General features: G+C 41.8%; 1 protein-coding gene across 1 annotated transcript; it reads right to left on the bottom strand.

The window, feature by feature from the left end:
• Positions 1-4,374: 4,374 nt before the first annotated feature.
• On the bottom strand, positions 4,375-27,468 carry NXPE3 (neurexophilin and PC-esterase domain family member 3). The gene is made up of 7 exons (XM_036384274.2): positions 27,385-27,468; positions 26,209-26,257; positions 24,031-24,243; positions 15,819-16,579; positions 14,124-14,197; positions 10,370-10,576; positions 4,375-8,684 (listed from the first exon to the last, which is right to left on the bottom strand). The coding sequence occupies exons 3-7, from the start codon at positions 24,121-24,123 to the stop codon at positions 8,134-8,136; spliced, it is 1,686 nt and encodes a 561-aa protein (XP_036240167.1). The 5' UTR covers positions 24,124-24,243; positions 26,209-26,257; positions 27,385-27,468; the 3' UTR covers positions 4,375-8,133.

A 27,468-nucleotide genomic window follows, 5' to 3' on the forward strand; every position in this document is an offset into this window, starting at 1 on the left:
GGCACAGATGGCCCAACACCACAGGCAGTAGGAGCAGCACCTGAAGCACCACGGAGCTCATCCATTCTCCCAGGTGTCACTGCCTTTGGAGTTAGGGCAGCTCAGGTGCTTTGACTCCAGAAATCACAGGGTGTCACAGACATATTTTATGAAAAATCCTTTTGCCAGGATCTTTTCTCCTGAGAAGCTTCAGCTTCTCCATGTTTTGCTGCTTTGGAATGTGATTTGGAGAATTGTTTACCCAGCATGTGAAATAGTTTTTACTTGATGACCAGTGACAGCCACTTGTGTCAAGGCTGTGAGCAGTCACAAGATTTTATTATCATTCCATTCCTTTCCTTTGCTACCCTTTTGATGTCTCCTTTCTCTTTTCTTTTAGTGTAGTCTTAGTATATCATTTTCTTTTAATATAATAGATATCATAAAATAATAAATCAGACTTCTGAAACATGGAGTCAAGATTCTCATCTCTTCCCTCGTCCTGGGACCCCTGTGAACACTGCCACATTTGGTGACCCTGAGTGAGTTGCCACAACAGGGGACATTTTTATGAGCTGAATATGTGATGGAGGTCAGCCCCCTCCTGTGCAAAGAGGTGAGTACCTGCTGCAAAGAAAAGGAAAATCCAAGTCTGACAAGAAAAGAAAGATGTGTAAAATTGCCATGGCTGATGTGTGGCAAGGCAGGATGAAAAGTCATGACTCCAGCCCCAAATGAAAATATCTACTTGTAACAATGTTTGTTGTGCACAAGAACATGGGCAACAGGACATCAGGAAGAAATGTGTTAACACAGGGAACCTACATTTCAACCAGCAGATATGAAACTTCTGGAGTTGGAAGATACACATATGTTGAACACATTTTACAACAATGCAAAGTAATTATAATATCACCTTGTTACTGGAGCACCTGATATTTTTCATTGGATTTTTAAGACAGGGTATTTTTTCAGTAAAGTAACTTTCTTTTTCTAATTTTACTTAGCAAGGGCAAAAGCAAGGCACAGAAAAAGCAAATAATAATAATACTACACAGGGGAAAATACACAAATGTGGAGCAGAAAGATATGAAACCATTAGAAGGAAGAAACAGCTAGAGACAGAAATAGCTGCCTTGCCAAGAGCAAGCGACAATTCCCTGAGAGAAGCTGACTCAGAAAAGAGGGCAGGCAGGACTGGAAAGCATGACTCACCCAGCTCAGGGAAAACCAAAGGGTAGGAAGGAGTGGAAAGAACTGACTGCAGGATGGCAAGAGGGGAAAAACCCTGTAATTTGTCATGGTTCTTTCACTGCAGGTCCTCCTTGTGCCATGCCTCTCACCTACTGCACTCCCACAGGCATGTCCCACCTGGACGCTCTTCCATGAGGTCCTTCAGAGGGAGCTGCCACCCCACAGCAGAGGAATATCATATAAATACTCCTGGTCACTGCAAACAGCCTGCAGCAGAGATTTAGGGAGCAAAGGGACAGCCTTGTACCAAACTGAACCAAAAAACAACAGGTGCCTCCAGAGGGCCCAAGAGCAAGGGCAAGGGGTGAAAAGCACTTGTCCATTTTCAGAACTGACCAGGGAAGGAGAGAGTAAAAATTGGAGGGGACAAAATGTTTAATGGATGGCTGACCCAGAGAACACTGACTGCTACAGCATGTCTTGCTCTCAGACCACAGACACTGCTTAATGTTGCAGAAAGAAGTAACTTGAGATATACTATTCTAGCCTGGTAAAGTTTACTCCTCTTGATCGTTTTGTGGCTTAGGATAAAAAATCAGATTTAAAATAATATTTTGGGGGAAAAAAATTATCCTCTTCAATCTAAGAGTTATCAAATCTATGTCATTAACTGATTTCACTCACGAACTTCAAATAAAAGAGCCTCAGTGGTATTTGTGACATTTGTTTTCAAAACACAAACTATGGAGGAGTTAGAAAACAAACCACCACCAAGACAAATATGTTGTGGCTTATGTTTTTCATTTGAGAGTCATCCCAGACTCTTTTTCAGTGCCTCAAAGCCCTCTTCTGGCCACATTCATTAAGGGATTAATCTATTAAGCCCAAGCTGACAGAGTTGGGATGTGGGGGAGGGCACATTGCACTTTCACTTAGCTTTAGTGACTTACTCACTCTACATCTGGGGCTCACAGAAAGTAACTCACACACTCAATTCTCTAGCATTCCCCCACAAAATCCCTCTTTCCCCTTCCAAGCAGAGAAGCTCCTGTACAATTCACCATGATAGACACACAGAGCAGACCAGAAGGTTACTGAATATGCCCACAAGAGGCTAGTAACACCAACAGTGAAGGACACAGTAATTAGGACAGGATTTTGGAATCACTGCCCAAATATAAGCTAGGTTCCCTTACATGAGAGTTCAGATGCAGGTGACAAGCACTGTGATGAATTAACAATTCAGGAAGACTCAAAGATCCAGGTTCAAGGACATAAAACATTTCCCTGGTTTCAAACACATTGATCTTGCACCGTAAATAGAACAGCTAACATTAAAAGTTGCGTTATATGCTGCTAATATGCAGGGCTAAACCATGGGATGAACACAAGAAACCCCATTCCAACCAGATCAGAAACCATGTAGCTTTGGCTTTTTGCCAGCCCTGGTGAACCTCCTTTCTCTGTGTCTGATGGATGAGGCTCAAGCCCCTGCTCTTGCCAAGCAACCTATGCCATCTCAGGCAAGTTTCATGCCTCTCTGAGTCACCGCAGCCCTGAGGAGCACTTGGCACACAATGAAAACCTGCCTGTGCACTCCTCCTTAGCTTGATTACAAATTCTTTGGGTTTCTTTTAAAAAGTTCCCCAGCTATGATATCTGTCACATCCACAGTCATGTGAGAACATGGTACACATGGCTTCAAACCAACTGCAGGCAGAGTTTGGAACTGTACCTAACATGATTGCTGTGTCATCGCTGTCAGGGGCATAGAGGAAGAGGTGGGTGAGCAGCCTAGGTGGGAAGAACTGTTCCTTTTTTAAAGCATGTGGGACAACACATCTATGTGTATTCTCAGAGGAGTGAGTCTGTCCCACACAATTGTGGTTTCCAAAGGCAATACATCTCCACATGACCAAATCCCTGACCTTCTTCCTCTCCTTGGTGTCACAAAGCAAGACCTTTGTGCGTTGTTTTTCCTTAACTACATCCTACTTTTTTGCTTCCCCTCTCTGTCCTACTCATCACTCTCACTTCCTCTCTGAAGAAGCCTGGGGCCTAACCTAACACCACACTGAAAAACAGCTCATACTTTGCAGCCTCTCACATTCATTTTTGGCTGAGTGAAGGCTGATGTAGGTTGGACATGGTGGCAGCACTCTTCAGTACAGTTTCCAGAGCTAAATGCTGGGAAGAAGCTGCTTTGCCTTTGCCCTGTCCCCTCGGGGCTGTTGGGACTGGCCAGAGCAGGCTGGGCCATGGCCCCAGCTCTGTGCTCAGCAGGAATGTGAGAGCAGCACCCAGATCACACCCCTGGCCCTTGCCCGACCCTGCCCCCTTCAGCAGTCAGCACGGAATGAGAGGGGAACAAAAAGCCGGAACCAATATTTGGCAATACTGCCTCAGCACTCTCTCCTGGCTGTCAGGACTTTGTCATTCAGGGATTTTTAGCCTGCTCAAACAGGATATTTTTGGCTATCTACGTCAGGAACCTGCACAAAGGGCATTGTGCCCTGCTTGCTGCTTTCCCAGCTGCGAACCCTGGCTGCAAGCAAACTCCAAGGCAAGCCAATGGACATCCCCCAAATCCTCCACCCTTGGGCCATCCCAGAGACTCCCCAGTCTGTGCCAGGCAGCCACTCCCTCCCTCTGCCATGACCCTGCACACACAGCCCTTGGGCTCACAGGGCAGTGGACTCACAGCCACCACTGTAGGATGCCCTACAGCTCTTGAACACTCCGACTGACTCACAGGACACATCTCTCCTCATTTTTTCTTCCATTATTTAAGTAAAAACTGTTCATAAGATAGAGAAGCAATGACCATGCTTTATCTGTCTTCACTCTCTTTTTTAAATGAAGTGGTTTAAGGATGTCCTGTGGGTCAATTGGGCTGCAAAAACCCTCAAAGAAGGAAGCCTGGATTGTGTACGAGCTTTTATTGTATGTCAGGCCTGACACACCAACAGAGATAAACATCAGGGTGCTTCAGTGCTAGGTCTCATGTCAGGCACAGATCACCCCTCTCCAAATATAAATCACATTAAAAAATTACTTAGAGTGAATTTAATCTATAAACCAGAGCGTGAAACTCCTACCTAACACACAACAAAAAATATATGTAAAACTAAGGGAATGCAGCTATAAAAATATAAAGGATGTGTGGTTACAGCAAACAAGATAAACCGAGACTAAATCAGATTAAATGGTTCAAGTAAACTTGCCCTCTTTATTAGGAACTTTTCATTCTCTGAGCTTTTTGGCTATTTAAATTGTTTTTCTGATCGCATCAGGAAACAAGACAGTAGAGCCTTCTGTATATTGTAAGCATTACAATAACATATATATATTAGAAAAAAACAAGTTCTTTCTCTAATATACAGAGTTCCTCACTGCTCCCAACAGAGAGTAAGAGCCTTCCAAACAGTCTAAATATACATTAAATTATCTAGACTTAAGGAGTAAGTGCTTTATACATGAAAAACACATTTGTGACTGAAGTTTTTTGCTATTACTTAAACTGTCATGAATGGAAGAATGTTCTAACCCACACTTCTGCAACAAAACCAAAGCAAAACCCCAGTATCCTCCACCCCTCTAGAAGGCAACATCAAACCTTCGTCTTTGTCATGTACCCATGAAATTGTCACTTGCAGTACATAAAAAGTTGTACAGACACTTGTGGTAAGCTAAGTTTCCATGTTTAATTGCTTACCTATAACAAGTAAAGCAATGAAAAATGGTAATTTAAATCTCATGAAGCAGTGCTACATTTGCAGATGAAATTAGAAGCAACTGAAAACTTGAAAAAAGGGAAGCTTTTGCTTTTCATCCTCCCTTCTCATCAACAATTCAACTAACATTTTTACTAAATTTCTAGAAGGAAGAAATCAGCCTAAGAATATACACATGAAAAACAAGATTCAAAATATTACAGTGCAACACTAATACATATAAAATGGAGTTTACTTACATTATAAATAAATTACTCTGAAATCATCTAATAAAAACAATAAAAGTAGTTTCTTTTACTGAAATTTGAGAGAGCTGGATTTTGAATGAAGAAATTAAAAAATAAATATCTAATAAAGGATTAATAATCAAAATTATCAGTACAAGAATGAAAATATAAAAAATAATACAATGGCTTCCTTTCAAAGGAAGAAAATGCAAAGAAAAGGAAGACAAGGCTTTGAAAACCTTGTGAATTAATTTTTTATATGTTGAGAAAGATACTTAACAGATGCTGAGAAATTCTTTTCCAGTCCTGTTTCACATTAAGTAATTCCAAAAATAACCAACACCTTAACCTAAGTCCCTATTGAAATCCATTTAGAAGTTTAAAGAAACTGATTTAAAAATATTTTATTGCTTCTGTGTTTGCATATCCCATACATAAACAACTGGTAACACGAGGAGATAGATGGTAACAAGATGAGAAGAGAAATGAAAAACCATTAATAGATCACCTGAATGACATCTAAAAGCACAGTGTCCCCAAACACAGGTAAATCCTCAGATTCTTCATTTCTCTTCCCTGTCTATTTCAGAGCCCAAAAAATAAAATCTTGAGCTCATTCTAAACCAACTGGCAATTTCCCTGAAGTTCATTACCAATAAGTTAATTCATCTGTTGTTAAAAAATTAATCTAATTAATCTAAAGGATGAGGTTCGACCAGAAGGCAATTCAACACCTTTTCTAATAGCAGTTCTGTTCTATTTTGCTCAACTGTCAAAGCACTCAAAATAATATTTTCTTCTCTCTCTGTGCTGGTAGCTAACAGTGATATAAAGCTGCTGTTGAGGAGCAGTAGCAAGCACTACAACACCCAGAGAAGACACATGCAGCCACAACATTTTCACACACAATATGGCTTTATGAGTTAAACCTAATGGTCAGTCCACAAATTCAGTAGTTTCCTTCAAAGAAGTCTGAAGTCCTATTTCCATGAGTATTATTAGGATAGAGTTGTTATTCAGGATGAAAGCCTTTACCTGTTATAAAAATCACAACTGGAAAAGATGAAAGTTCATTTTTCATTGTGGTAGTTTACTTTCCCAGACCTGAATTGGTGTGGCCTCTTTTTAGCAGAGGATAAATTGCCATTACCATATTAAAGTAAGCAACAGTCACCTAACACTAATGTATGGGCAGATGCTGTGTGAGGCAGTTGTCAGTAGGAACCAGCAAATTGGACCTCTTAACTGCTGATTTGAAAAGCTAAGAATGGGTGCCATTTCAGTGTACACAATTCCTCCAGACATGTTTAAACATTTTTAAATTGTAAAGTTTATAGATGGATAGTACTGATGCCTTTTACATGCTAAAATCATTTATACTTGTTTTTAAACCACTTCTCAGATGCTGTTTAAAATGAACACAATAAGAAACACTGTTGCTGTAGCTGGCAGCATTGGTTCACAGGGCTCTGGCAATAGGAGAGCAGCAAACCTAACAAGGAGTGAAACTTTTCTAACATAAAAGATATTTTGATAATTTCACTCTGTGCAATCTGCCAATTTGCCTTATTAACCATCTCAGTTTGCTCACAAAGACTCAACTTGGTTTTGACACAAGCCAGTGTCAAAACTGGCTTTGGCCTGAGTGGGACCAAAGATAAGACAGCATGGAACACTTCTCTGCTGTTTAATTTGGGAGTCGACTTTATCACAAACTGTTTTCAAAGTGCTTCTAGTTAAAACTGTAGACAGGCTCAATCAAGTAAGCAGCAGCAAATGCCAGGCCAGGAGGCAGAGAGCCACCAGCTGTCAGCCCAGCAAACCTGGGTCTGTGCCAAGCAGATACATGAAGGCAACCCTGGGCACGCTCAGCTTTTGGGTGCAGGGTGTGCCACCTTTTATACTTTTATACTGGCAGCAGTGAAGTTCATGAAGAAATGACAGAACTGCCAGACCCTGAAGAGGAGTCATTGTGTAGCCACTGCCAAAGCACACCAGGGGCCCTCGGGTCACTTGGCTCCCTGTCCAGATTCGGGGTATGAAGGACACAGCAGAGGGCAGCCCACCTTTGCAGGACCATAAGGGAACGGCTGCAGCTGGCAGGCAATGGAAACACTTTCATTGGCAAATGAAACCCTTTCACTGGTAAATGAAACACTTTCACTGCCAAATGCTTTAAGCTTCAAGTAGGCAAGCCTGCAACTTGAACTTGCAGAAACTGCCTGAAACAGTGTTTTCGCTGAGGTCATAAAACACACATATCCTCACTAATGATAAATCAAGGAGTAGACAGTTTATCCAAGCTCAAAAGAAACTCAGTAGTACAAGAAACCAAACTAAAATACTGGCTATTTGCACTATTTAGCAGCCATCTGTAAACAACAAAGGTACCTAACTAGGGTGCTCAATTAGATTTCAGCAAATTCTTCATTACTTAATTCTACAGATATTGTGATTGTGCTTCTTTATTGGTGACTTTGGTACACACCCTTTACGTTTCTAATTAGGACTTTGAAACAAGACACTGTGTTTCTCTGACACGCAGCTGGAGGAGACATCCCTTAAGCTCTGGAATGCTGAGAGAAAGACCATTCCCAAAATCCTTCCCAGGTTTCACACACTATTCTGAGCAACAAGATCCTGGCAACAGAATCAGTGTCACACAGATTAAATTAGGCATACAGTGCAGATAACTAGTAAAGCTAATAACCCAAATATCTCTTATTGAATCCTGCCAATTTAATTTAAGGTGCTCTCTAATAATCTCAGGTATGAATGATAAGCTTGAAGGAATCAACCCTGCAGGAAGATATGGCCTGAAGAGTCAACTCCTCTTTACCACCCTTTCACAGCTACCCAGACTTTAAGGCCACTCTACTTATCCTGCATGCAAGTACAGTACCCAGAGCTCCTCCATATCATCCAGCCTCATTCCACAGCTCAAAAGAGCAGCTGTACTTGGGCTATAGCAAAAGGCGACATAGGGATACCCATTTGTGCTAAGTTTGCAGAGGGCACACATAAGATAAAAACGCATCTATTTGATTCTTAACAATTATTTCATTAGGGTGCAGGTTATGCGGCAAGTAATGAGCCACAGACATCTCCCAAGCATCCACAAAGTGCACAGCAATTCCTGAGAACATTTTCCTCATGACAGAATCAAGCTGAAAGGAATACCAGTCACTGTTGAAGAGGCTCACTTCCGGCCCAAGCTCCTGAACGTTGGCCGTTCTGATGACGATCGCGGTCTTGGGGCTGCGGTCCAGCAGCTGCAGAACGGCCCTGCGGATGTTCCTGAGGCGGCGGATGTACACCTCCACGGGGAAGGTGCTGAAGTGGGACCAGATGGTGATGGCAATGACGGTGTTCCTGCCGCCCACGATGCTGTTGAGCTCGTTGGCGATGTAGCGCAGCTCGCTGCTGAACACGGTGGAGAAGCGGATGGGCGGCCCGTGGCAGCGGAACTTCAGCAGGATGTTGTGCTTCAGGTCCACCGACATGAAAGGGCCCACGTTCTTCGGGCTGCCCAGGTTAAATTCCACCAGATCTGAAAGGCCAGGAGCAAGCATTAGCAAAAGACTAAGTGTTGTAGTGCGTTTTTATATTTTGTAATACTTTGAAGTAGCTTTGTTTTGTATCCTCATATTTTTCTCAAATAGTTTATCCCAGACTGTACACCCCTCCCATTACCTGTGTTATCCCTCTCCCGGGATGAGATCATCCCCAAACCCCCACCCTGGCTCTCTGTCAATCACTCAGCATCCCATCCCTCCATCCAGAAGTTTCTGTCCAAGTCATGGAGTGATTAGCCAGAGGCCAGGGGTCAGCCCCCCAAGCCTTGCCCCATACGCTGTCCTGTATGTCTATCCCCCAGTACCCATCCCTTAGGGTCACTTATTGGTTGGTAAAATGTTATCTACTTTTGGTTTCCACCTCCCTTTAAATGTAACCTTGGCACATCTCCCGGGGCTCTGGGCAGGAGGCCCCTGAGGCGCAGGAGCTCCTTTGGGATCCTAATAAAGCCTTGGATTAACCCCTGCTAAGAGTCGGCCCTTTCTCTTCCACCGATGTCTCTGGTGTCTCTTGTGCTGCAAAGGCGCCCAGCCCAGGTGCCCTCAGTACCCTCGGGGCACGCACAGAGAGTGTCTCCCTGTCAGCCCAGGTGCCCTCAGCACCCTCGGGGCACACACAGAGAGTGTCTCCCTGCCAGCCCAGGTGCCCTCAGCACCCTCGGGGCACACACAGAGAGTGTCTCCCTGCCAGCCCAGGTGCCCTCAGCACCCTCGGGGCACACACAGAGAGTGTCTCCCTGCTGTCGGGGCCGTGTCGGGGCTGTCCCCGGTGTCTGCCGACTCGGGACTGGCCCAGGGCTCCTGAGAGGCTCGCAGAGAGACCGAGACAACTAAGAACTTCAAGCTGTCAACAAGATGCTTGGACCACAGGGCAAAGCAGAAGTAGACAAGGAAACCTGAACATATTTCAAAGAACTCTAAAACTAAACAGAAGGTGAGCATCATTTTTCAGAGTGGAGTTTATGGGTGTTGAAATCTGCAGGACAGCATATTTGGATTTCATAAGGCTGTCAATGCCTTTTCCAAGTTTCCCAAACTATTTCCTTCTCTCTAGCAAAAAATAAATTTTCCAAATACTCATTGTTACTCTTTGAATCTAGGGTTTACAAGAACCCTTCTAGCAATTTTAGGACTCCATTAAATTTAAAGACAATTTCAAGTTGTAGGAATTAAGGCAGCTCAAAGACTGTATTCCAACACAACTGAAGTGGTTCAGAGGAAAGGGATGAGCGAGGCAGAAATGTTTAATTTTCTACTGAAATTCTTCTACTTAAGTAACTTGAATAATGAAAAGGGCCCCAAAACCTATAAATAGCAAGGGAGGTAATTTGCTGCTTCATTCAAAAATCTCTCCTGTGACTGGGATGCTGCAAGACCTTACAGAGGCTACCCAAGTGATTTCCTGCTGCCTTAACTCACGAGCACAGCAGCAGTCCTGTTACAAGGACAACTTTGCAGATACCTGGTGGCCCTAGTTACAGGGCCTACATGTTTTCAGTGTCTGCTCAAACATTTGGCTGTCTGCCAGGGCTTCTGATGAGTTTTTGTCTTTCCTCTTCCTTTGTTTTTGTCACTGTCACTCAGTAAAACCAGCTCTGTGTCTGAGATGTGAGAAATAAGGCTTTGTAAAGGCCCTTAAAGCTAAATAACAAAAAATTACCTGGAACAAATGCTGTCAAATATTCAAACCACTGCCTTATTGTAGAGTCTCCAAACAAGTGGATTACTTTTCCTTGTAAGCACTCAGTTATATCCTCTGATTTGTTAAAATTATGGATCCAATGTGTTCTGGACCTCCACTGGTCTTCATAATAATAACCAGAAGGGGAAGCTGTGGGATCTTCAGCTCTCCCCATACTGCTTGAATCTGGAAGAGAAAAATCCTTTGAAATTAATATGCAACCAAAACAGTCTCCATAATCTTCACTGACATGTAGTCAGTGACTGCTGACAAGAGCTGGGTGGCCAATTATAGTTCAACTTGGTTTAAATTAAATGGTATCTCTGCCCCTAATGTAAAAACGTGTCTGCCACCTTTCTCTGCACACTGGAAGCGCTCAGTGGCGTGTGTTTGCCCGGCAGAAGGAGCGGAGGCAGGAGCCCGGCGGAGCATCCTCCCCGTCCCGCCGCAGAAGGAGCGGAGGCAGGGGCCCGGCGGAGCATCCTCCCCGTCCCGCTGCAGAAGGAGCGGAGGCAGGGGCCCGGCGGAGCATCCTCCCCGTCCCGCCGCAGAAGGAGCGGGGGCAGGGGCCCGGCGGAGCATCCTCCCCGTCCCGCCGCAGAAGGAGCGGAGGCAGGAGCCCGGCGGAGCATCCTCCCCGTCCCGCTGCAGAAGGAGCGGAGGCAGGAGCCCGGCGGAGCATCCTCCCCGTCCCGCCGCAGAAGGAGCGGAGGCAGGAGCCCGGCGGAGCATCCTCCCCGTCCCGCCGCAGAAGGAGCGGAGGCAGGAGCCCGGCGGAGCATCCTCCCCGTCCCGCCGCAGAAGGAGCGGAGGCAGGAGCCCGGCGGAGCATCCTCCCCGTCCCGCCGCAGAAGGAGCGGAGGCAGGAGCCCGGCGCCCGGCGGAGCATCCTCCCCGTCCCGCCGCAGAAGGAGCGGAGGCAGGAGCCCGGCGGAGCATCCTCCCCGTCCCGCTGCAGAAGGAGCGGAGGCAGGGGCCCGGCGGAGCATCCTCCCCGTCCCGCCGCAGAAGGAGCGGAGGCCGCCCTGCCGCGGCGCGCTGCTGCCCTCCAGCGGCCGGTCCGCGCACGGCAGCGCTGCTCGGCGGAGACACCGACCCGCGGGGACAGCCTGGCAACACCCAGAGAAACATCCAACAAACCCGAAACAAACCCACAAAACCCCCAAACAGACCGAAACAAACCCCAGAAAAACTACTCCTACGAAATAACACATACCTCGGCACTCTAGAAGAGTTAAGTCTGAACCATAAGGCCTCCAAAGCTAGAAAATGCCAGAATTGCAGCTATGACCAAAAATGGTGTATGTGCCATTTGAATAGGATAACTAAGAGAGTCCCTAATTCCGTGGATTTCGTATTTTATCTCTGCTATCCAGCCCCCTCCCCATTTACTGCATGGGACAGGCAGCTCCCTGAGGGGCAACTACACATCAGGGAATCTCTGCTCCATAGGATGCCCTTTTAACTTGCAGAAGTTGAGCAATACCTTGCAAAGGTATCAGGATTACAGGAGATTACAGGAAGAGAAACTGCAATCTCATGGTTATGTCAGCCAAATATTGCCATATTTCTCTTAGTAACCAGAGTGATATTGGTACCTCAAAGTTCTGTAAGGCTGTTTCAGGTTCCTCCTTTGCCATTTGTGTATTTAAATACCTCAGCTGAACAAGCATGGAGATCTTCCCTGGCACAAACACCAGCTGCATGGAGCAGATACTTCCAGCTGTTTAAACACTTCTACTCACCTTGGTGTGGGGACTGCTAAGAACAGTCCATGCCCTGTCATAACTTACAGCTGCTTGAAAAAGCACACCTTGCCATGGCCAAAATCATGCCAGGGACTGTTTGAATGATGCAAAAGTACAACCACTGGAATTCCAGGGCCCAAAAGCATCCTCTGATAGATCCTTCATTATAACACAGATAGACCCAACCATAACCATCTTTCCTAATAAGCATTTTTAATTGCTCTTTTTCTATTCAATATCCTCTGCATGTTGTGTTAGAGGATGTTAACCTCCTTAGACCTCACAGGGACACTAAAAAGCAAACTACTATGCAATTACATTTGTATAACACAAATAATATAATCACAATTACCACAGAACAAAGCCATCAGAAAATTCTATCTCTGGATGAGTCTTTAAATCTGACCGAAGGAACAAGGAAGAAAACAAACCCCTAGCTAATAATGTGAACTCATCTAATATTTATTAACAGGTGAAAGGAAAAAAAAAAAGCCTTCACATGATCATGTAAAGACTAACTCATAATGTGAATTCCCAACTTGAGTTTGTTAGATTCTAAGCTTTGATGCAAAAGCAATTCAATTATTTACCTTTTAGATGGATACTTTTATATATATAAGAGTGGTACTAGAACAACTTGTTGGTGCCCCATAGTAAATCAAGTCTGTGTATAATATCATACCAGTTTTGGCCCAGAATTCAGAATTGGTCCTTATTTTATAAAAGAGAATAAAAGCTCCAATCTGAAGTTAAAAAACAAAGATAGAAATAAAAACTTGTATTTCAGAAAAAGAAATGTTTTTAAAAACTTGATTTACATTTACCACCGTACAGAAAAACCTGTACAAAAAGAACACACAAATTCTTTGTTCTGCTGTTGTATCATCAGTCCTAACCAATCCACACATTCACAAGCATTATACCAATGAGTTCAGTTTATTTATTCAGAGACTGCTGTACTTGGAAGGAATTTCCCTGAGGAAATGTGCTATGCCTATCAACACTTTTTAACCCAGCATTAATTGTCAGGACATTAGAAGCAGGCTTTGATCATTCTTAGCTCCTGGAAGAAGGGTGACAATCAAATTTTGAATTTGCAGCAGTTTCTGCCAGGAACCATACAGGATGAAAAAAGCAACAGAAACATATCAGCTAAAGGATCTGGACAAAGAAAAGAGGTGGAGGGTAAAATGCTGCAAACCTAGTAGCAGAACTGTATTTTTTTAGTGAACAGTAAAACTAAAAGCAAGAAATGCTCTAAGTCGCCTTCTGTTCAGACTTTATTGCTCAGGTCAGTAACTCTACCTTAAAAGTCTCTTATGACCTTATGAAAAACAAATATGAAAAGTTTTCATTTAAGAAATAATTCACTGTGTATCACATTTTATGCAGACTTTTTAGAAGCATGAAAATCTTGCCTTTGGATATGAATGAGATAAAATCTGAGTTAATTTTAGTACAGACTGTCTTTGTTCTGTTCTTAGAAAGGGCACAGAACAATTAAGTTCTGGTACAGAACTGTAAATTCTGACATCCTGTGGTAACACAAATTATAATAATACCTAAATGCAAGTTATCAAAATCTGTTCGACAACATTCTTAACAAAGAAAGAAATTAAGAAACACCACACAGCTGTTTTCATTAGATTGAGAGTTTGGTAAGCAGTTACTCTAAGACATTTTACACTGTGAGTAAATGCTAGGAGAAATAAAAGACATTTTTGGCAAGAGAACAAAGTTCTCTCTTCTTTTGATTTCTTCTTTTGCTAATAATCCCATTTATGTATGTAATTTCAGAAAAAAAATCACTATTTCTGAACTTGTATTAAAGTTAACACCCAAAAGCCTTCATCATCTCAATAGAAATCTGATACTGACTTTTTTGCCATGCTAAAAAAAACCCCAAATTATTATTTGATGCCTGTCGTTCTTTTTATAAATTTAATTATGAATTACCAAAAAGAATCTTAAGCAGTTCACCTTACCTGTAAATGCCTTGGGCTTTACAATGACTGAATCAGGTCCACTGGAGAGTATTGGCCTTTTGATATTCACGTCACTTCAACAAAAAATGAACACAGCAATATTTGTAAAAGTTACTGTGAAACTTGGAGGTAATATTAATCTTTTTTTTTTCTTACTCCACTTCAAATAAGCACACAGTACTATGAATTTTTACTCTAAGTTTACTCTACTTCCTACAGCTGAATTCATTCCACATTTATTTTGAGACTACCGTTGCTATTCTTGATCCAAATTCAAAATTTCATGGCACTGACACAAATCTTGTGCAAGCTTGTACTGACACAAATCTCAATAAAGCAATCAAGCTGTCAGAGGTCTGCAGGAAGCTTTTGGGGATTTGCCCCAAAGATGTTCACAGCTTGCAGAACTTGTGGGGACAAACCACTGCAAGGGTACAGGGCTACAGCAGCAGCTCCCAGCTGACTAATACTGAGATTTTGTTCTGTCTTTTGCTACTGTTTTGAAGAGAATCCTTGTCTGTTTTTTTCCCTCCATTTAAGAAATAAATTTTTTGGAATTTCTTTAAGCCACTTCGGTCAAGGATCTCAGAGCTGAATGAAACAAACAAACAAATAAACAATCAAAACTAAACCAAGAAAAACACCTTTTCCATTCCCATATGGAAACATCACCATAATAAATATAAGCTATATTTTACAGATGGATTGGCAAAGACACAAAGTCAAAAGACTCATTTACAAACTTGATATGGAAGAGCCAAAAAAACCCCCACTGATGCTTACTTTTTATTTCTGGTCTTGGTTATGAACATGCACACATACTTTCCTAAATTACACTATTTGGAGCTGCTACCCTAAAATCTTTCCCAATTTAGACATCAAGTGAACATAGTGCCAAAAGACTTCCCTACAACATCTTTGTTGGAGAGCAAGGCATTAGCCTACATCTACAACTCTGACACTACCCAGTAACTAACTATCTAAATTCAGCTGTGCAATTTCATACAGAAGCAGTTCTGTCACACGCAGGCAATAAGAGATGGTTTGAGGTTTTTTTTAATGCTGAATGCAGAAATAAAATATGACTGTGAAACTAATTTAGTTTGACACTTGAAATAACATGCACAGATCATTTCCATTTGCATGGGTATTGCTCAGCAATTTGTTCTACCAGGTGTTTCCTTTATGAAAATTGTTTATAAGATTTGAAAGTTATATTGAGTGACAAGGAACACATTTAAGACAATTTTTGATCAGGACAAAAACAATTGGTAATTTCTGTAAAAATGAGCCTAAAACCCAGATCCTTTTTGGATAGTTTAGATGTGGACAAAAATACTTCTCAAAGCATTGTTATTAATATTGTAAGTGCAGGTATGGAAACAGAAAATAAGGAAACAGTCCCCCAGCTGTTTCCACCAGCTTTAGACAGCATGCTCTTGTGAAATTCAGTAAGGTTGAATTCAAAGCACAGAAAGAGAACTACATGCCAAGTTTAAGATTGCTGTCTAAGATTCTTGCACTGCTGAATGGAGGGGAACAGACTATTCAACAACTAACACCAAACACATGGTCCTGCAGTTACACTCCTTCTCTAAGGCAATGTGTCATATTTAAGCAATAGGCTAACATTTGTATGAAAAATCCAAACAAAACTACTTGACTGAATATATATAAATCCAACAACATACAAACCTTTGGAAAAAGAGACTTTCCTCTTGTGTCAGAAGACCTTTCAAATATCCACCTTTGGCATGGTTGATTCGGCTGGCACAGGACAGTTTCCGAGGCTTGTAACAGAACCATGGCTCACCCGTGTAGAGATCTGTGAAGTTACAGACTGGGAGACCTGCAGGCAAGCAAACGTTGCACTCTGTAGTCTCTGAATACCTCCCAGACTTGAAGGAGCTTTTGAAATAGACTCTGTCCGGCCTTTCCTCTCGCAAACGCAGGAGGACTTGGATGGCTTCACTCGGATGGACAAGTGACACAGAAACTTTGACCTCTCCTGGCCAAAGCAAGGTAAAGAAGACTTTGTAAAGGCCATTGTGGCAATCTACAATCCTTCCTGCTGCTCCAGCTTTCAGGCCAGGAGAGTGAATTCGTGCTTGTAAATAGTCTCCACCATACTGCTTGGGTTTTCCTTGGAAGTCCTTCATACGAACGAGTACCTCCAACTGATCACCCACCTTGAAGAACTTGCTGGGTTTCACAATGACAAAGTCACTCTGTGTGGGATCAGTGCTCTGTGCAAAGGGGATTTTACCATCAGGGGGCTTTGGCCACTGTATTGCAGCAAGCAAGGATTCCTGCTCTGCTTGTTCCCGTTTGGACAAGGTCTGCTCCGTGTACCCACAGTAAGGCTTCCTGGTGGTTTTGGCTGTCTGGGACAGAGAATGCTGGACATTGTTTTCTGTTATCCAATTCGATCCTGAAACTGTGTCATCATCCAGGTGCTGGGGAGAAAAAGATTACCTGAAGCTGTGCTGTGAAATGAAACACTGGGAATAATGGATGCTTTGTTGGGAAATGGTCCCAAGAACTGGGCTTTGCTTTACAGAGCTTTGAAGCTGACCAAATGAATCAACTTCACTAGAAGACCCAAGTCTGGTACTTTGACCATGAGATTTCTTAGCTGTAGTTATCCTGCTTTGGCAAACAAGCATTTAAAGAGCATACCTCCAATGCATGGCAGTGCTTCAGCTACCAGTACACTCTCCAAATATCAGCAATGGGAAAAAAAATGACAAAAGGTGTCACAGACACATTTTATGAAAAATCCTTTTGCTAGGATTTTTTTCTTCTGAGAAGCTGAGAGGCCTCAGAAATGACATGTAAACAATAATTATCTGCTGCTGTGGAATGCAACAGGTGCATCTGTGATTGGTCCATGTGGTTGTTTTTAATTAATGGCCAACCACAGTCAGCTGGCTCAGACTCTCTGAAAGTCATGAGCTTTTATTATTCATTCCTTTCTATTCCTTGCTAGCCTTCTGATGAAATCCTTTCTTCTATTCTTTTAGTATAGTTCTAATATATAATTTTCTTTTAATATAATATATATAATAAAATAATAAATTAGCCTTCTGAAACATGGAGTCAAGATTCTCATCTCTTCCCTCATCCTGGACCCTGTGAACACTCCCACAAAAATAAATTATAACTCATGTTTCCTTTTCTTCTGCAGTAACATTTTAGCCTTGGAGGACCATGGGTTCTAATAGCTGCTCCAGTAATGCAGGGAAATAGGTTTTCTTTGAGATGTTACACTGCAGGTTAAGCTGATGCACCCCTGCACATGCCTTCCAGAGAGGTTTGCTGCATGTGGCAGCTGCACTCATTTATCTGATCACTCTCACATCTCTTCTTGGCTAATTATCTGAAGTGCATGTTTCCCCATTGTGTACACATTAAAAGAAATAAAAGAACAAAAGCCAGATCCTCCTGGGACAATGAATTCATGAGCCAGTTGGCAAGTAGAATAGTGCAGGACAAGCTAGGACTAAACAGGCAAAAAACCTGCTTGTTTATTTAGAAGAGTTTAAAATCTATATACAGCTGCTTCTAGCACCAAATGAAACAGCAAGCAAAGCATCCCCTAATCACACAAGAGTTTATAAATTAAAATACTCAAATACAAATCTAAACTAAGAGAGGGGGCCTGTGCTGCAACTTGATAAAACTGTATTTTGTGCAAAAATATCTGTGTCCAAAGCTGTATTTGCATGCAAATGACTGCAAATACCATCTTCTTTATGATATCACATACTTTTGCAGGTTTGCATTAGGAAAATTTTAAAAATAGCACAGTCTAAGACTCCAGAGGTACCCTAATTTCTAATCAGAAAATTAAGAAAAACTCCTTCAAATACACACAAAATCAGCAGTCAATGACCAATTAATTACCAGGTATATGTAGTAGAACTTATCCATAGTTCTATTTCATAAAGAAGGAAAATAGTCTTTCAAGCAAAGATTAAAATTATATATACAGTGTACCATTCACACAGCATCAGATGATATGCTCATTTAGATTTGAAAGATTGCTAAAAAATCCAAACTACATTATTTGAAATCTTTAAAAATATCATTGTACTTACCAATACCTCAGTGTTTTCCATTTACTTCCTCCTTAACTAACTACTCACCACTAACTACTTTTAAATGTCTTGTACTAAAATCACAACACTCATATTAAAGCCTTATTCATTGTTATAAACCTTTCTTAGGCCATGGAAATATCAGCAGTGTCTTAAAACCATTTGAACCACACTGAGATTCAACATACTTATTCAGAAGAAAGGTAAACCTAACAAGCAATAAAAACATACAGGCTTTTGAAGTCTGTGACATAAATTGGTTTTGATCAGCTTTAGAGCAAAGAGGATGAGCACAGGAGGATGTAGGATGGGTACACAAAAATCTTTGTTTGATATCCAAGTTAACTATAGAACCTGAAACTGTAAATTGCTACACTGTAGCTCTAAAACATAAATTGACATATACCCATCTATACACTAGATGTTAACATCACAATAGAAGCTTTTGCTTCTGTTTTATAGTCCCACCCAGGATTTAATAAATTTTCCCTGAAGGCCATAATTCATAATTATTTTTGTTTTCCATCACAGCAAGTCAAGCTGCAGCAAGCCAAGCTGCAGATATATGGTGCACATTACTTTTATTAGTCCTGTAAATTTCAGCCAAAGCTGAGAGTGAATCTCAGGCACAGTTCTACTTTAAATCTTGCCTACATGCACTCTTGAATTAAGCCAAGTTTCTATTTTTGGATACCTTCACAACTTCTTCCCTTCACTTGCTCATGTATAAATATATACATATATATACATAACAGAAAATACTGCATGGAAATATTTTTAAAAGTTTGCTATATATTTTGATGGATCCAATAAGCCAGCAACAATGTCTCAGCAAAAATATTCATGTATTTTCCTAAAGAGGAGTGGAAAGGGAGAATATGTGTTAGGATTAATTGTTGTTTTCAGTGTAAGTTCCCAAGAGAAAGTTTCTGGTTTTCAGTTGGTTTTTCAATGGTTGGTACTTTGGGTTGGCGGACATGGGAAAAACAAATCCTTTCAAATTAAGAAGAGATGGTCATCTAAGACAGCTTAAAAACTGATGTATCCCTAATTTTAATCTTCCATAAATTTCCTCAGGGCTTTTAACCCAGTCTTTCTGTCAGAGACGTAGAGATGCCATTTCTGGCCCAGCTAGGCTTTCTGAAGTCTTTCCAAATGCATACCCATATCTTTCAGTGAGAGAGGGTGCAGAGAACACCAAGCCAACAAACTCATTCAGAAAACAGAATATGGTTTGATGGCTCCAAATCAGTCCACCTACACAGACTTTTAGCAGAGCATAAGGCCAAAGCTCTTCACTTGTATGCAGCTGAGAACAAGGACATGCACTGTCACTTCAACATCTCCAGGTTATGTCCCCCTAAGCAGAATAGATCATACCACAAATACTTCCTCAGTCTATCTTCAAAGGGCCTGAGGGGGAAGCTCCATGAAGGTAAAAGCAGAGCATCAGCATCCTGAGGAGCATTCTTTCTCCAGCATCTTTGTTCATCTTTACAGCCCTCTTTCAAGCCTAACCAGGACCCTGTATTGTTGCAGAATTATAAGCTTATGTGTGAAAATAACCTAGACCATGTATGCTATTCACAGAATAAAATATTGCACAGATTCTCCCTGCCAGTAAAGGCAGAAAAAGCCTCAGAGTCAATTAATACACCAAAGATCCCTGACTGGAATATAAAAGCTTTCCAAACCATCTTCCTTTCTTAAGTGCTTCCCAGGCTCAGCTCCAAACAAGTACTTAAGTTCTCCAGCCCCTACGGATACACAAGGCCTGATCTGAGGTAAATAATTAGCTGAGTTTGTCCCCACTTCATTTCCTACTCCCTCTTGGCATTTCCAAGTCTCTCTGGCTCCTCTCTGTCATCATACTGAGACTGTGCAGAATGGAGGGCTTTCTATTGTAGTTAGTAGCTAAACTAAACAAAATTCCTTTATGAAAAGCAGATAGAGAGGATTTCTCAAGAGTGCTCTTCCTTTATGACACATTCTTTTAGTGTTGATTAGAGGCTCCATGTTGGATAACATCTGCTTTGCTTATTTCCATGTATACCCCATTCAAGGTGTCATGTATTTTAAGTGCAAACCCATTGTTTGTTGGGTTTGAGCGGTTTTTGTGTGGGAGGAGTTTGTTTAGGTTTTTTGGGGATTTTTCCTACCTATCTTTTTTTTTTTTTTAATTTACTGCATTTTGAAGCTAAGCAGAACCCAAATGTGACCACAAAGTAATTTAATGGCTATCTGCCAAGTAACACAGGCAGGACAGAAGAGATTACATGTCAGTTAAGCACAAATAAATCCACTAGCAGTTCCTGCATTAGAGATGTCATAAAAGGGGAAAAAAAAGAAAATGTATTTTTATGAGAATTAATGGAAGTTTCAGCTCATCTCCTCAGCTTTTGGCATTCTCACCATCAACTAATCAAACATTAGGTACACCATATAGATTAACCCAGGCAATAATGCTCTCAAAGATACTCTAGATGAGTCACAGAGTACTTGGGAAGATCTGCAATCAACACCTGTCCTCAGTTAAACACCACAGTGTAGGTGGCTGATGAAAACATTGAGTATTTCCACGGCTGCTGAAAAAGGGGAACTCCCCCTCAAATCCCAGTATCTTCCACCAGCTGTTACCTCCTGCTTTGCCCTCAACAGCTGCTGGAAACCTGCCTAAATCACTGTCACTAGAACAGGAAACAACACAGGAGATTCCCAGGCAACAGGCACAGTGGGGAAATAAAAGCTCCAGTAGACAGCATCTGAATCTGAACAAATACCAATTCCTGAAAGGTCAGTCATCTTATATTCAGTAATTTTATACTCCAGGTACTTTATTTGTTGTCTATGACAGATATGAAATCAGTTCTCTATCATTACCATCTCACAGCACTGAAGGGCTGCTAAACTACTCTAAGTGTCAAAGCCAGTCCTCAAAAGCCATCACCTGACAGTCAAATGTTCCAGAAATAATTGGAATAAGATAAAGTTATCTTCTGTAGGCACCTGCAGTTTAGCAGCAAGAATTTAAAACTTTGTTACACAGTCTTTTGCTCACTTTCAGCTATCTGATTTCATACTCTGTCCTGGCAAGAAACTTACCTTCTCCTCTCTCTTCTAGGTGCTTGTAAGTAAAATAGCACTCACAACCAATCCCAAAGTGGTTCTGTCACCCCAAAGGTCACTGGTACAAATACAGAATCCCTCCTGCATCCTGAGAGCATGATGTTTGGGCAACATCCTGATACTTCACAAAAAATTACTGCACATTTTATCTGTCTGGCTATATTCACAGAAAAAAAATCTAATAAAATAAACACACATTTCTTCTGGTACTGTATGATCAACTATGTGACCTCAAGGGAGTAGTTATTCCATTTAAAAAAGCAAAGTAAATAATAAGCAGGCTACCAAACTTTTTGTGGACAGCTTGTTGGGTTTTATAAACACAAGAAAAGTAAAAATCTGACATGGGTATGACTATTGGGAGGATGTCATTAGTAGTTCAAGAAATTAAGAGGAAACATTCCAACATGAAAATATATAAAATCCTAAAACAAAACAGAAGGAAACTAGCTGACAATTGCCTTAGATCTTGAGCTTTAACCAGCTAGGATGATTTAGGGATGAGAAGTATATCTGATGCATTTACAAACACATTCTCAACAGTAACCAACAATAAGCTCTCCTTCCAAAGCCTGAACAGATTTGGTTACAGATATTCTGTGAAAGTGTTATAAGATTTTTTCTGGCTTTGATCTCTGACTGAAAAGAATCAGCATAAATGCCTATATTAGACTGCCTGGAAAACTGAGCCAAGACAAATACAGGAGCAGGTCCATTCAGAAAAGTCATGTCAACAGAAGGGGTTAGAGTTGCATGTTATAGTGTAAAGATTTATCAGGAACACAATACTTAACTGAGGTTAGAATAGCAGATACGTAAAGGGCAGCAAAGCCACAAAGAAACTTATCATGGATAATGGCCAGAAAAAGCACAGAGTGAACACCCAACCTGCATTTTCCATTTCACTCTCAAAGCACTGCCAGAGCACTTTTCTCTAAGAAATGTAATTTTAAAATGGAAAGAAAACAGTTTAAGATTCTAAATATCAACACTCCTCAGGCAACATCCTAGGTCAAAACCCAAAACAAAATAAAACCACAAAAAGAAAAAACAAAAGCTACCTCCTACAAACAAAATGGATCATGCTAACTTGAACCAAAAGTCCATCAAACACAATATTTTGATTGCCAATAGTTTCCAACAGCAGGTATATGGGAAAAGAAAACAAACTGAACATGCTGTGCCATTTCCTCCTGTAGACTTAACACACTTTTTAGCCCTTTATGGTTCAGATTTCTTAAACACTAGGGTAAATATCTTAAGATCTAGTACCCCCAATGGAATTTTCTTCTGTGCATTCATCCAGTTTTTGAATATATGCATTTAGTAACTACAAAGACTTACTGCAAAAGCTTCTGCAGCTTTGCTGCAATCCTTAAAAAAATATCCCTGCTTCCTTTAAAATCAGCTGTGGCAGTTTCTATTTAATGTGCCCACAAGTACTGGAATATGTAACACTCATTCTTCAGTTATTGATCCTGAATCACTTGTGGTTTTAGACTTCCCAAACATCTTCCTTACCCTTACATGATCCTCTTCCAATTCAACTGTATTTTGTGTGGAGTGAGGGGGCTTTACAGCCCCTCTTTTGGATCATTTCATTTGGGCATCACCAGCCAGGAGGAAGGAAGATTCTGCACACAGCATATACACAACTTAAAAGCATAAAGCACTTACTGACTGGCTGGCATGCATGAAGGACAGCTATAATTTAACAAGGTGTTACCTAATTACCATGCTCATCCACCAAATGCAGCACTGGAATGCCTGGCCATGCAGGCAGCCAGAGGGCAGGGTCAGCCTCCAGGGCTCCTGAAGACAGATCCTCATCCTCCTTGACTTTAATCTGGAGTTACTGACTAAGCAGTTTGAAAGTACCTCTGCACTGAAGCGAGAAGTAAAATGAAGAAATATGCAAGACAGATACAGCAGAGGGGAAAAAGGGAAAGGTAAACAAAAATTGCATCAGACAGGCCGTAGATGAACAAGCTAGTAACAGCTCTGCAGAAAAGACCTAGGGATTCCAGGAGACAGCAAACTCACTGTGTGTCAGCAGCACAGCATTGTGGCAAAGAATTAACAAGTTCCTAACCAGATGATTGAGCAAGGTTAGAGTTCTCCTCAACTTGACCATGGTGAAGCCACACCTAGAACACTGTGTCTGGCTTTTGGACAACCCATGCCAGAGTAAAGCTGGCAAGACTAGTTAAGAACCCTTGAGATGCTTAGGGAACTGGAATGACACTAAGGGAACCAAAGCATCTTTTTTTAATTCTAGAGAAGACCAAAAGGGAGCCTAACTGCAGTCTTTCACTAACCACAGGGGAGTCACAGAGGAACTGGAGTTACATTCTAATAGGATAAAAGGTTGCACTTAAGGCAAACATTCTTCCCTCTAAGAGTGATGCAGCATTGCAACAGGCTGCCTAGGTAGGTTGTGAAATATGAGTGTCTTTGAATATGGTCAAAAGTCAAAATACCCTGTTGCAATCCAAGCTAACTCTGATGCCAGTCTGTTTAGGAGGGTGTTGAATTAAATACCTCCAGACATGCCTTCAACTATGAATTTTCTGTGATTCCTATTTATAGCTAAGTGCTGTCAGTCAGACAATTCTAACCTCACACTCAAAAGCCCATAATGTTGCTCAAGCCATCTTGGAGAAGAAACAGGTTCCACTTACCTCTAACTGAAAAAAGTTATGGACCAGCACCACAACAGCCAGCACTGCCATGAGCAGGCAGAAGAGCTGCAGCCTGAACGAGTCACGCCACATGGTCCATCCGTGCCTTTCCCTCCCATGTTACACATTGCCATGGCCTCCATTAGCCGCAAACGTGAATGTCATTTCGTCTCAGCAGGGCACAAGAGAATTCAGCTGGCTTCCACTTCATTCCTGCAAGTGCATTTACAAAACCTGTACTAAGTCTCAGAAAGTTACTAGAACTAGTCAAGTTTTGCACTGAAAGTTTACAAATGGTGGGGCAATAACTAGTACAACAGAACAGTCAACACAGATTATTTTTGTGGAACTACTATGAACAGCATTATCTATCATGTTACATAATTTTCTTGGATCTGCCAAAGCAAACCCTTATCATAAAGCTGGTCTCACCTGCAGAGGATACCAAAAAAAAAGGGCAAAAGAAGAGTGCAAGATTTCATTCTGGCAATCAAAAAGACCAAAACAAATTACCACGATCCTATTTATCTCTTAGGCCACACCATCATCGTCCAGACTGAAACAGAAATTTGTGAGTTTGGACATTTCACATTAACTTTTATAGCAGAAACTTGTGGGTTTAGACTTCTCTCATTTACCTGTTTACATATTCCATTAAGTTGTTATTAAACACTCGTGTCTGAAACAAATTTGGATAAGCAAGGTAAAACTTACTTCCTCCACTTTTCTGCTTGGGAAGAGGGGGAAAATAAATCAACTGTAGCATTAAAGAGGAGATACCTAAGAGATCGAAAGCACTAAAATTTAACTTCATGCACCATCTATAACATTACATTGCATCTTCCCTGTTTTGCTTTTTTATCATTGCTTTTATCTCAGGCACTCTAAAAAATAAAAAAATAAACTTTTGGAAAGAATACAATGTGTTGGGATTTGGTGTTTCTGGTTCTTTAAATCTAATAATAGCACTGTCTTTCATAAACTTTAACTTTCATACAATATCATTCCTTTAAGGTTGCTTGATGACTGATCTGCTATAAAATCACAGACTTTACAGCCACTGATAAAGTTCTCAATGCTTGCTCAGATTGACTCTTAAACCTTCCTTTCTTTCTGAGAAGGACAATTTTGATGCAGTATTTTTGCAAACAAAAAGGGTACTGTTCTTGCAGAAGCTCTAAACTTGGAAACAGAAAACAGATGGCAAGGAGAGACACTCAAAAGACACCAATCTCTCCAAACCAAACATCCTCAAAGCAGCATTACTCATACAACCATGCACCAAGTGCAACAACATAATCAAATGATTACATAAACTGGGTATAACTTTCCATTAATAGTATAACTGAGAATTTATACAATTAAGATATAATACATAGTACCTATAGTTTTAAGACTATATGAAAAATATAGTGTAAATTTAAATGAAACACAATAATACATTAAATATAAAGATTAAAAAATTATTTATCAAATGAATACAGGCTAGAAAACTGAAATACATTACTGGTACAACCAGGACAGCCTCAAAATAGACCACACATCAAATTGCTTTACAAGGATTATAGGGATTATAACTTCAAATGCTTTGCTGAGAATTAGAGAGATTGCATTTCTGACCAATGAACTAGCATTGAAAGAGCAAGACATCTGTTAAAGTGAAAGTATCAAAATGCCAAAAAAAATGCAGCTTTGTTGGAACAGTTCTGCACTAATATGAAATTTGCATAAAACAGCAGCTTGGGTCATAAATTGATACTAAATATACCTAGAGTACATGAAAATGCTAATTTAAGGACATATATGTCCATTTGAGGAAGAAAAACAAATACAATAGACAAAACCAGAATTTTCAATTCTGTTGCTGAGAATTCTTTCCACATGACTGAAAAGCACAAGACATTGAAAATGTAATGTAATTTCATATGCCTAAAATTTCAGATGTAATTTCAGATGCCTAAAAATACCACAAATGCTGTTCCATATATTTTTTTTCAATATTTTCTCTATTCTGTAGATGCCACATGCCCTAAAACATTTAAATGTACACGTTTAGAGCTTTCTTTATGCTAAAGGCTTACTATACTGCCAGTTTCATCACAGTTGGTGAACAGTTGATCCCGTCCATTTTTTGTATAAGGGAAGCCCATAAATACACCAAAAAGCCTTAGGACTTACCCTACTCCTGAAATGTTCCCTGAAGCCACCCACACAAAAGGCCAACAACCTTGGAAACAATACATTGAAAAATAAATATATTTATAGAAACGCACACAAATATTTCTTAGTAAAATTTATACATTGGTGATTTGCTTACAGTGGCAAAAAATAAAATGGCAGTTACAACTCTTTACCTGTAAAATCACTTTAGTTTCTACAATTACCCAAGGATTTTGTCGAAGTATTTTATTCTATTAAACTTCAATGCTGTGCACTTGAATTTTCTGCTATTTATTGCTAAGTATTACTTCTCTCAGCTTTGTTCCATGTTACCACAAGCCCCATTTTACCCAATGTTAAAAACAAAAACCGATTTAATGACATTTTTATGAATACGTCATTAAATTACGCCGCATGCTCCATTACAGGATTGTTACTTTGGGTTTTTTTACAAGTTGTCAATTACTGTCAGCTCTCTATCCCCACAGCTCTCTATCCAGCAGCGTTACAAACGCAGGTATGAGTGCAACCTCTCCAAATTCTGCCACGCAAATCTCCAAGGCACAGAGGAGCCGCTACCTCTGGCGATGCCCAAACCATATGTCACTGGGGCACAGGGGTTGATGCTCGCCTGGCTGCCAGCACGGAAAAGCAGATTTGCTGCTGTTTTCCGCAGATTCCGCCCTGGTCCCCGGGGCGCGGGGAGCTGGTGGCGGCCAGCGCCGCAGCCCCCGCGGAACACGGGACCGGACACGCACCCCCGGGCCAGGGACGGGGGCAGCGAGCAGGAAGCACCGCTGCCGCCAGTGCGAACCGTACAGCTCCGCTTTATTGCTTCAAAGGTACTTTTAGGATGCCGCGGGACGGGCATCCCAGGGAGCGGCACAAGGCAGTCCCGGCGTGCCCGGGGAGCGGCACAAGGCAGCCCCGGACCGGCAGGAAGCTCCTTCAGCCGCCGCCTCGCTGCGCCCTGAACGGCGCGGGCAGCGCGGCCCTGCGGGCGGGCGGACCCGGCCGCGGCCACGGGGGATCGGAGAAGGGCATCCGTCAACCGCGGGACCCCGCACCCGCCTCCCGCCCCGGGCCTCCCCCAGCGGCCCCGAGCCCGCCGCCCTCCGGCTGCCCCGCCGGGCTTTCCTTCCCCCCCGCTCCCCAGACGAGCCGCGCCAGGCCGCGCCGCCCGCGCCCCCTCACCGCAGCCCCAGGCGCTCCCCCGGGCCAGGCGGCGGCCTCGCCCCCGGCCCGGAGGCGCTGGCTGTAAAAGCCCGGCTCCCGCCG

Source organism: Molothrus ater, chromosome 2, assembly GCF_012460135.2.
Source record: "Molothrus ater isolate BHLD 08-10-18 breed brown headed cowbird chromosome 2, BPBGC_Mater_1.1, whole genome shotgun sequence".
Lineage (NCBI taxonomy): Eukaryota > Metazoa > Chordata > Aves > Passeriformes > Icteridae > Molothrus > Molothrus ater.

What these genes read in the sequence shown, in the direction of transcription:
- NXPE3 (XM_036384274.2), bottom strand. Translation starts at nt 24,123, where the DNA reads ATGTGGCGTGACTCGTTCAGGCTGCAGCTCTTCTGCCTGCTCATGGCA. An exon ending in GAAAGTCTCTTTTTCCAAAG is followed by an intron (nt 14,198 to 15,818) that starts GTTTGTATGTTG and finishes TTTTTGTTGAAG; the next exon opens with TGACGTGAATATCAAAAGGC. An exon ending in AAAGCCCAAGGCATTTACAG is followed by an intron (nt 10,577 to 14,123) that starts GTAAGGTGAACT and finishes TTTCTCTTCCAG; the next exon opens with ATTCAAGCAGTATGGGGAGA.